At 44.4% G+C, this 10,591-nt stretch overlaps 1 protein-coding gene across 1 annotated transcript; it reads right to left on the bottom strand.

Annotated features, from left to right (window-relative positions):
• Positions 1-1,038: 1,038 nt before the first annotated feature.
• LOC127543156 (mortality factor 4-like protein 1) lies at positions 1,039-5,088 on the bottom strand. Its single transcript, XM_051969172.1, has 2 exons — positions 4,915-5,088; positions 1,039-1,911 (listed from the first exon to the last, which is right to left on the bottom strand). Exons 1-2 carry the CDS (start codon positions 5,086-5,088, stop codon positions 1,039-1,041), a joined length of 1,047 nt encoding a protein of 348 aa, XP_051825132.1.
• Between the last annotated feature and the right edge of the window lie 5,503 nt (positions 5,089-10,591).

The following is a 10,591-nucleotide window of genomic DNA, read 5'->3' on the forward strand; positions in this document are numbered from 1 at the left end:
AAAAGTCACAAATACCTACTTTTTACCTTTTGTTTTAAACCATAGAAAAGTAACAAATATAATATTTTCCCCATTACGTTTTGTTCCAAACAGTACTTAAAAACAATGATTGGAAATAATCCCCATGGTTTTTGTTCCAAACATTATAAAAGAAATATTGTTTAATAAGTTGTAAATAATATAAAAGGAACAAAACCCAGAAATCCCCACTTTATAACCTTTGTTCCAAATCATATAAAAGTAGTATCAGAAACACCTGCCTTGTATCTTTTGTTCCAAAGAGTACAAAAGAACAGTAATTGGCAATATCCTCCATTAATTTTTTTCCCAAAATAATTATTTAACCACATTTTGTTCACAAAAAAGGGAACTAGTACCAGAAATACTCCATTATCCCTTGTTGTTTCAAACAATGCAAAAAAACAAAAATTTAATAAAAAATATTTAGTCTTCTAAATAATACAAAAAGGAACACTTGTTATAAGTATCCAATTTATACCTTGTTCCAAACTATTTAAAAGGAAAAAAAATAAGAGAAATGCCCCCCAATAACCAAACGCCCCAAACAATACAGAAGGAACAAATATCAAAAATACCTCTTTGCTTCTGTCTTTTGTTCCAAAGTCTGTATAGGGGAAAACCCCCCAGAAATACCTCTCCTTTTTAATCTTTTGTCCCAAAGACTACTTAAGGAACAAATAAGAGAAATACCCCTCCATTACCTTTTGTTCCAAAGTCTTTATAGGGAAAAACAAAAACAAAAACAAAAACTCTACATTTTTATCTTTTGTTCCAAAGACTAAGAAACAAATACCAGAAATACCATTATCGTTTACCTTTTTGTTTCAAAGTCTACGTATGAAAAAAAAAATCAGAAACACTTCTACCTTTTGTTCCAATGACTAATATGGAACAAACATCACAAATACCCTCTTTTTACTTTCTTCTCCAAAATGTCTAAGTAACCAAGATGAAATCTTTTTTGTGTGTGTGTATGCAAGGAAACACACTGAATATTTACCATGTTTTTACTGAGATTTAAGTATGAGAAGGCTCTGCTTCAGCATTCTGAATATACTCAGGAGAAGCAAGCTCATAATCATCGGAATTAAACAGAGCTTCTTGGTTTCTTGCCAAGTAGTTCACAAAATCATGCAAATACCTTAGCAATAAATTGGTACTATGAGCATCAAAGAATGTATAGGACAGCATATCTCCAATTTTTACAAATAATCGCAGCAGATGCGGTGCTCCATAGATCTGGGACACCGGGACACCACGTTTGCTGGCTATGATGGCAGCATACTGTGGTTTCTCAAATTTATATAACAGATGAGTGCCTAGCATGAAATTGAAATATGCTTTAATACCGGCTACAACTTCAGGAACAGCGTAGATCTTATCTTCTGAGTTGGCGTTAGACCTTTCGTAAAGTTCATACTCCTGCAGAATTGACTCCACCGTCTTCTGGGCCGGAAGATGAAATAACTTCTTTTGGACAGTGATCAAGTTCCAGTCTTGCACAAGCCATGGTTTCAGTTCTGCCGGCATAGTGATTTTAAAGTCCGTTTTTCTCACATATGCTCTTCGCTGTTCCCCACCTCGTGGTCTGCACTGCTCTTGCTGGTCACCACTGCTCCCAACTCTGTTTCTGGCACCGCTGCTTTCACTCTCATTCTGGTTCCTTCTGTACGCCTGTGTCGACACTGAGGGGCCTTCACCGCTATCTGCGATGAGATTTTGCTGTGGACCCCTCAAAGGCCTCGTACCCAAAGCTGGCCCTACCTCTTTCCCTCTCACTGATTGCAGTTGACTAGCTTGAAAAAGTTCTTTCTGTTTCTGCAGATTGATTTCTGAATATTTAAGTAATCTGCTTTCTGGAACCCACTCGTCATCCCATCCTACAGGGTTCTGAAGAGGGTCTTCAGAGGCAAAATCATCATCTTCAGTATCAGCTCTCACCTTGCCTTTTCCCTTGCGCTTTCCCTTGGCCTTCCCCTTTCCCTTCCCCCCGAACTGCTTTTTTCCGGCCTCATGGGCCTCACTGGCCTCATGGGCCTCACCGGCCTCATGGGCCTCACCGGCCTCATCGGCCTCAGCAATTTCCCCGGTTTCTCGGGATTCGTGGACTTCGCTGGCTTGAATGGCCTCGGTGGCTTTTTGGGACTCTTGGCTTTTAGAATCCTTCAGATGATCCCCAGCCTCGGCAGCTTTGTGGACCTCTGTTGTTTTGGGGATTTCGCGGGCTGCGGCAGCTTCTCGAGACTCACGGATCAGACGGGCCAAGCGAGTTTCACGGACTTCTGTGGTTTCTTCAGGTGTGTGGCTTTTACGAGCTTTCCGGGTTGGGTGCACCTTGTCGGTTACATGCGAGGCTTTGGAGGCTTCTTGGGCTTCTCGGATTGCACGGGCCCTTCGAGTTTCACGGACCTCAGTGGCTTTGTGAGTCTTGGGAGTTTCATCAAAGGTCTTGGTGACTTCTTGGCTCTGAGTCTCTTTGGTGGCTTCCCGGGCCTCGGCAGATTCCCGAGCTTTACGGATTGTACGGGTGCTGCGAGTTTCACGGACTTCGGTGGATTCCTTGGCAGCTTCATGGGCCTCAGCATCTTGGGTCACACTGGTTTCATCAGCTTTTGTGAATTTGGGTGTCTGGCTAGTGGAGCTGTGATTGGTACCTTCGTTGCAGGCTTTGGCAGCTCCCCGGGACCTACGGTTTGCACGGCCCCCCCTACGGGTTGCGGGGGTCTTGGAGACTCCAGGGCTCTCATTTGCTGCACTAGGCCCGGTACTTTGATCTTTGTCTTTAATGGCTTCCTCGCTTGTTTTGGCTGCATCTGCGGCTTCGCGGGTCTGGGCTTCGGCGGCTTCCCGAGCTGCGGCGGCTTCGCGGGCTTCGGCGGCTTCACGGGCTTCGGCGGCTTCACGGGCTTCGGCGGCTTCACGGGCCCGAGTTTCGGCAGCTTCGCGGGCCCGGGCTTCAGCTTCGCGGGCCCGGGCTTCGGCGGCTTCACGGACCCGGGCTTGAGCGGCTTCGCGGATCCGGGATTGCGCGGCTTCGAGGGCCCGGGCTTGCGCGGCTTCGAGGACCCGGGCTTCGGCGGCTTCACGGGCCCGGGTTTCGGCGGCTTCCCGGGCCCGGGCTTCGGCGGATTCGCGGATCCGGGCTTCGGTGGCTTCGCGGACCCGGGCTTCGGCGGCTTCAATGGCCCGGGCGGCGGCTTCACGGGCCCGGGCGGCGGCTTCAGAGGCATGGGCTTCGGCGGCTTCACGGGCTTGGGTGGCTGCGGCAACATCACGGATCCGGGCAGCTTCACGGGACTGGGCGGCTGCAGCAGCATCTCGAGCTCGGGCGGCTTCTCGGGCACGGGCAGCTGCAACATCACGGGCCCAGGAGGCTTCACGGGCCCGGGCAATTGCAACATCACGGGCCTGGGTAGCTTCAGCTTCACGGGCGTGAATGACTATGGCATCGCGGGTTCTGGCGGCTTCAATGGCCCTGGCGGCGGTGACTTCACGGACTCGGATGGCTTCACGGGCCAGGACAGTTGCGGCATCGCGCGCCCGAATGGCTGAGGTTTCACAAGCGCGGGCGGTTTCACGAGCTCGAATGGCTTCACGGGCTCGGGCGGCTTCACGGGTTGGGCTGTCTTCTGGGGCCTGCACGGCTTCAGCTTCACGGACTCTGGCGGCTTCACGGGCACGGGCGTCTGCAACATCAAGGGCCCAAGCGGCTGTGGCATCGCGGACCTGGGCGGCTGCGGCTGCGGCATCATGGACCTGGGTGGCTGCGGCATCGCGGACTTGGGCGGCTGCGGCTGCGGCATCGCGGACCTGGGTGGCTGCGGCATCGCGGACCTGGGAGGCTGCGGCATCGGCATCGCGGACCTGGGCGGCTGCGGCATCGGCATCGCGGACCTGGGCGGCTGCGGCATCGGCATCGCGGACCTGGGCGGCTGCGGCATCGGCATCGGCATCGCGGACCTGGGCGGCTGCGGCATCGGCATCGCGGACCTGGGCGGCTGCGGCATCGGCATCGCGGACCTGGGCGGCTGCGGCATCGGCATCGCGGACCTGGGTGGCTGCGGCATCGCGGACCTGGGCGGCTGCGGCTGCGGCATCACGGACCTGGGCGGCTGCGGCATCGCGGACCTGGGCGGCTGCGGCATCGCGGACCTGGGCGGCTGCGGCTGCGGCATCGCGGACCTGGGCGGCTGCGGCTGCGGCATCGCGGACCTGGGCGGCTGCGGCCTCACGGGCACGGGCGGCTGCGGCAACGCGGGCGGCTACAGCATCACGGGCAAGGGCGACTGCAGCATCGCGGGTCTGGGCGGCTGCGGCATCAAGGGCCTGGGCGGCTGCGGCATCAAGTGCCTTGGTGGCTGCGGCATCACGGGCCTGGGTGGCGGCATCAAGGAGCAACGCAGCTCCCCAGATCTCTGTATCATACTCACAGAGCTCGGTGGCAGCATCGCTGGTTTCGCAAGTGGCGTCACTGGTCTCGGCAGTGGCGTCGCTGGCCTCTGCAACGTCGCGGGCCTGGGGGGCTTCGCGGGCCTGGGCGGCTTCGCGGGCCTGGGCGGCTTCGCGGGCCTGGGCGGCTTCGCGGGCTCTGCGGGTTGCACGAGCTCTACGGCTTTCCCGAACCTTCGGGGGCTCCAGGGGTTTGGGAGTTGCCTCAGCGGCTTTATCAGGGCCCTGGCTGGCTGTATTTTCCTCACAGATAACTCGGACCTTACTGGATTCATAGACCTCACTGTTTTCAGTTACCGAACTGGTTTCACTGCCTTCACTAGCTTTGGGGAACTCTGGGACTTCACTCATCTTCCCCGGCTGCTGGGCCTTATTGGCCTCGCTGGCTTTTTCGGGGCCCTGAGCTTTGGTCTCGTTCAGCTTTCCAGACCCCTGAGCTTGCACAGGGTCATTTCCCTCATTGGGGTAGTGAATGAGGTACTTGACTTTCCTGTACTTGGCAGACACTTTGATACATTCTGCCTCGTAAAGCAGGGGCCCTCGGAAACACAGTACTCGCTCCCCGACCTCAAACTGGGGCTTCCTGGGGCGCTTCTTGGGGTCTTTCTTGGGCGCCATGACTCCCGTAGTGAGCCGGAGCTTGCACCCGCCTCACCGCCTCCGCCGCTGCTGGCACACGCGGCCCGGGCACTACCGCCTCCCTCAGGCCCTGAACCCCAACAGTACCTTCCACTCGGTCGCTTGCTGGTCTCAGTTCAGAGTGGGGCCCCGACACGCTTACTAGGCACAGCCAACTAGCAGGTGCACTAGCTAAGCCGAAAAGGGTCAGCTCCCGCCAAAAAGGATCAGCTCCGGCCAAAGAGTGTCAGCTCCCACCAAAGAGTGTCAGCTCCCCCCGAAAGAGTGCAACTAGAGCTGAGGACTGGGGTATATTTATGCTGTTTCACCAACCAATGGCCAGGCACCGCAGCAACCACCAATAGGAGTTGGATTTGCCCACGACCCGGTCATCCTTTTGCTATTCCAGCCAATGGCCAGACAACACAGCTCAGCGTTCTAACCAATAGCCGGGTTATCTTAGTTGCCACTGATAGTAGCTACTCCAGCCAATGGTATGCTGTCTTAGCTTCCCGCCAAGCGCTGCAACTTCAGCTAGTTGGCTTTGGGCCAAGGCGGTATGCTTATGGAAATCAGTGCTCAGGCTTGCTGGGGCCGTATGACCCTGATTTCTGTACTGTTTAAAATAATTTGGATTCATTGCCATTAGGCAAATGATCTTTTCTTGCGTATGGAAGGGTGCTATCTGGACAGATGCAATAATGTCTAAGTGATCACAGTTACACATGCAGGGCCACAAATGACCAAACTGGATTAGTTTCCGGGACTATGCCCCCACAAGCTGTGTACTACTATTCCTATGCATGCATGCTTTCTTGTGCTTTTGTGCAAATGAGATGCATGCATGCATGCATGCAGGAATGCTCGTGTGCATTGCGGTGCATGCAGGAATGCTCGTGTGCATTGCGGTGCATGCAGGAATGCTCGTGTGCATTGCGGTGCATGAAGGAATGCTCGTGTGCATTGCGGTGCATGAAGGAATGCTCGTGTGCATTGCGGTGCATGCATCTTTGTGAGGGACATGCGTGTCTAGATATGTATACACAGGGGGAGTTGAATTTATACATAGATGGTGTGTACACATGCAAATAGGAGATTCCCAAGACGACAGTTCACTTGCTGCCATAAAGGAGATCTGGATAGCCAACCTGGAGGATGGCACATTTTTCTGAAGTTTAGATTTAGAGCGAGAACAGACCTTAAAGACCAAGTAGGTCTGACTGGGCCAGGGGACTGAGCACACACAAGCATACCCGGGAAAAAGGTGAACTCTCTCATCTGGCTCACCATGTGTGCTATGTACGGAAAATCTTAGTGTAGTTTTAAAAGTTGAACTTTTGGCGACTGTGTAAGGATGGGGGAGTATTTGGGGTTAAGTGATTTGGCCAGGGTCACACACATAATAAGTATTAAATGTCTCGTTTCGGATTTCACTTCAAGTTCTGTCACCAAGGCGGGTGTGTTATCGCAGGCACCAATAACTGCACCCTGAAGTTTTCAAAACTGAAGTTCAAATCTGGCCTTGCTAACTTACTAGTTGGATATATCTGGCCTAGTCAGTTAACTTTTCTTTGCCTCAGTTTCCTCATCTGTAAAATAATAATAAAAATACTATAATTTGATTCCCAGGCCTATGACAGGGATCCAAATGAGATAATATAAAGTAAAAGCCCAGTGCCTAGGACATGGTCAACACTATATAAATGTTAGCTCCTGTTATTCTCCAACCAATATTTGAAAAAATAATGAAATATTCTCAAGTTTTCTAAACTTAATATCATGAGTATAAATTTAGTGAGAATATGTATTTTTTTGCCATTATTTTTATTGGATTTGATTATTTCAGTATTAGTTTATTTCATCTTTGTTTCATCCTTTTCAATGTCTGTCTTGCTTGTTTTATAATGGACATTATATATTTTTACTGTATTGCTTCTCATAATCATATGTAGCAAGACATCTAAAGGCACAAGTTCTTCTTGCCAAAAATAGATTTCATCTGGAAAACTCTTAAGTTTACATATTTAAAAAATTTACAGACTTTGTCCTGTATATAAAAATTCTGCCAAATGAAAAGTTTCAATGACTTTTGAACTCTTTTGTCACACGTCTTAAAATGCTGTACTTTCTGGTTGATTGAGAAAAGCAAAAAAACTGCTATCAAAGCAGATCGAAATGGAATTTCAACAATAATCTTTGGATAATTGATGGATGGGACTGAAAATTATTTTAATGATTTGTAAGTATATTAAATGTGTATATGTCCTACATTTTGATCTATGAAATTTTGTGAAGTATCTTTTTTCTCATTTGTGATGGGGAGTACAGTGAATATAGTACTGAGCCTAGAAGACTGAAGTTCAAATCTGAGCTTGCTTATTTACTAGTTGGGTATCTCTGAGAAATTCACTTAACCTCTTTTTACCTCACTTTCCTTATGTGTGAGATAATAATAAAAAAATAATATCACTTGTTTCCCAGGCCTAAGGTGGGGATCCAAATGAGATAATAAAACTAAAGTGAAAGCCAGATGCATGAGATACAATCAACACTATATATATATATATGTGTGTGTGTGTGTGTGTGTGTGTGTGTGTTATTAGCTGCTGTTACTCTTATCTAACAGATATTTTTTAAAAATCATGAAAGATTCAGTAACAGTGCTCTAAAATTATCATCAGTATAATTTTAGTGAGAATAGATTTTTGCCATTAATGTTATTTTATTTGATTATTTCAGTATTAGCTTTATTTTATTTTTGTATCATTCTTTTCCATGTATTTCTGCGTGTTTTAAAATGGAATACTATATTAGTACTGTATTGCTTCTTATAATCATAAGTAGCAAGATTTCAAAAATGACATATGTTGTTGTCAAAAATATATTTCAAATAAAAAATTCTTATGATTACACTTTAAAAAATTTACAGGTGTTTGTCCCCAATTTAAAAATCTTCCAAATGAAAACTTTTAGTGACTTTGCCGCTCTTTTGTCACATATCTTAAAATGCTGCTTTTTCTGATTGATTTATAAAAGCAACAAACTGCTATCTAAGAGATTGAAATGGAATTTCATCAAAAATCTTTAGATCACTCTCGGATGAGATTGAAAAGTATTTTAATGGTTTGCTCAGTATATCCAATGATATATGTCCCACATTTGGATCTATGGAATTTTGTGACTTATCTTTTTTTCATTTCTGATGGGAAGTACAGTGAATATAGCTTGAGTCTGGAAGACTGAAGTTCCAATCTAGCCTTGCTTACTAGTTGAGTGTCTCAGGGAAGCTCAGTTAAACTCTCTTTGCCTCAGTTTCCTCATATGTAAGATAATAAAAATAATATCACTTGACTTCCAGGCCTATGGCAGGGATCCGAATGAGATAATAAGTGTAAAGTGAATTATGTTAGCTTATGTTAGCTCCAGTTATTATTCTCCAAACAATATTTAATAAAATAATGAAATATTCAGTAACAATGCTCTGAAGTTATTATCGTGAATATAATCTTAGTGAGAATAGATAACTTTTTGCCATTAATGTTATTTGATTTTATTATTTCAATATTAGATCTATTTCATCTTTGTTTCAATGTCTTCTTTCTTCATGCTTTCTAATAGACATTATATATTAGTACTATACTGCTTCTTAACAAGACAACAAAAAACACACAAGCTCTTCTTGCCAAAAATGCATTTCATCTGAAAAACTCTTATTTTACATATTCAAAAAATTTACAAATTTTTGTCCCTTGTTTAAAAATCTTTGTAATAAAAAAATCTAATGAATTTGGATGTCTTTTGTCACAGATCTTAAAATGTAAAACTTTCTAGTTGATTGAGAAAAGCAACAGACTGCTATCTAAACACATTAAAGTGAAATTTCAAAAAAATCTTTGGATCATAGATGGATGGGATTGAAAAATATTTTGATGATTTAATAAGTATAATCAGTAATGTATATTCTACATTGGGATCTATGGATTTTGGTGAAGTATCTTTTTTCATCTGTGATGGGAAGTACAGTAAAAATAATACAAAGGCTAGAAGAGTGAAGTTCACATCTGAGCTTTCTTAATTTCTCGTTGGGTGTCTCTGGGAAAGGCAGATACTCTTTCTTTGCTTGAGTTTCCTCATCAGTAAGATAATCAATGTAATAACACTTTGCTCCCATGACTATGGTTGGGATCCAAATGAGGAAATAAAAATCAGGTGAAAGCCCAATAGCTGGCACTAAGTCAACAGGAGATAAATGTTAGCTGCTGTTATTATCTAATCAATATTTTTAAAAAATGATGAAATTTGATTATTTCACTGGTAGCTTTGTATCATCTTAGTTTCATCCTTTTCAATGTCAATTTCTGCATGTTTTATAATGGACACTATATAGTAGTACTGGATTGCTTCTTATATTCATAACTAACAAGACATCTAAAAGCATATAAGTTCTTGTTGCCAAAAATGCATTTCAAGTAAAAAAGTAGTTATGATTACACATAAATAAATTTACAGGTGTTTGTACCCAGTTTAAAAATCTTCCAAATGAAAAGTTTTAATGCCTAGGGAGCTCTTTTGTCACACATCTTAAATGGTAGACTTCCTATTTGATTGATAAAAGCAACCAACTACTATCTGAGCAGATTGAAATGAAATTTCCATAAAAATCTTCAGATAACTGATGGTGGGATTGAAGAATATTTTAACGATATACTAAGTATACTGAAGGATATATGTCCTACATTTTGATTCGTGGAATTGTGTTAAATATCTTTTTCATTTATGATGGGAAGTTCAGTGAATCTAGTCCTGAGCCTGGAAGACTGAAGTTCACATCTGAGCTTGCTTATTTACCAGTTGTACATCTCTGGGAAAGTCAGTTAACCTCTCTTTGCCTCAGTTTCCTCATTTGTAAGATAATATTTAAAAATATTGTCACTTGTCTCTCAGGCCTAAGGTATCCAAATGAGATAATAAATGTAAAGTGAATGCCCAGTACATGTGTCGTAGTCAACACTATATAAATGTTATTAGCTTCTGCTATTATTATATAGCCACTATTTTTAAAAATAATGCAGTATTCAATAACAGTGTGCTAAAAATTATTATCATGAGTATAATTTCAGTGAGAATAGATAGCTTTTTCCCAATTTTTTTATTTGATTATTTCACTGTTAGCTTTGTATGATCTTTATTTCATCCTTTTCAGTGTCTATTTCTGCATGTTTTATAATGGACATTACATATTTTTACTGTATTGCTTTTTATAATCTTAAGTAGCAAGACATCTAAAAGCACATACCTTCTTGTGTCCAAAATGCATTTCATGTGCAAAACTATTATGTCTACATATTTAAAAATTAGACTTTTATTCCCTATTTCAAAATGTTTCAAATGAAATTTTTTATGATTTTTGAACTCTTTTGTCACATATCTAAAAATGCTGCACTTTCTGATTGATTGAGAAAAGCAACAAGCTACTATCTGAGCAGATTGAAATGGAATTTCA

Source organism: Antechinus flavipes, chromosome X, assembly GCF_016432865.1.
Source record: "Antechinus flavipes isolate AdamAnt ecotype Samford, QLD, Australia chromosome X, AdamAnt_v2, whole genome shotgun sequence".
Classification (NCBI taxonomy): Eukaryota; Metazoa; Chordata; class Mammalia; order Dasyuromorphia; family Dasyuridae; genus Antechinus; species Antechinus flavipes.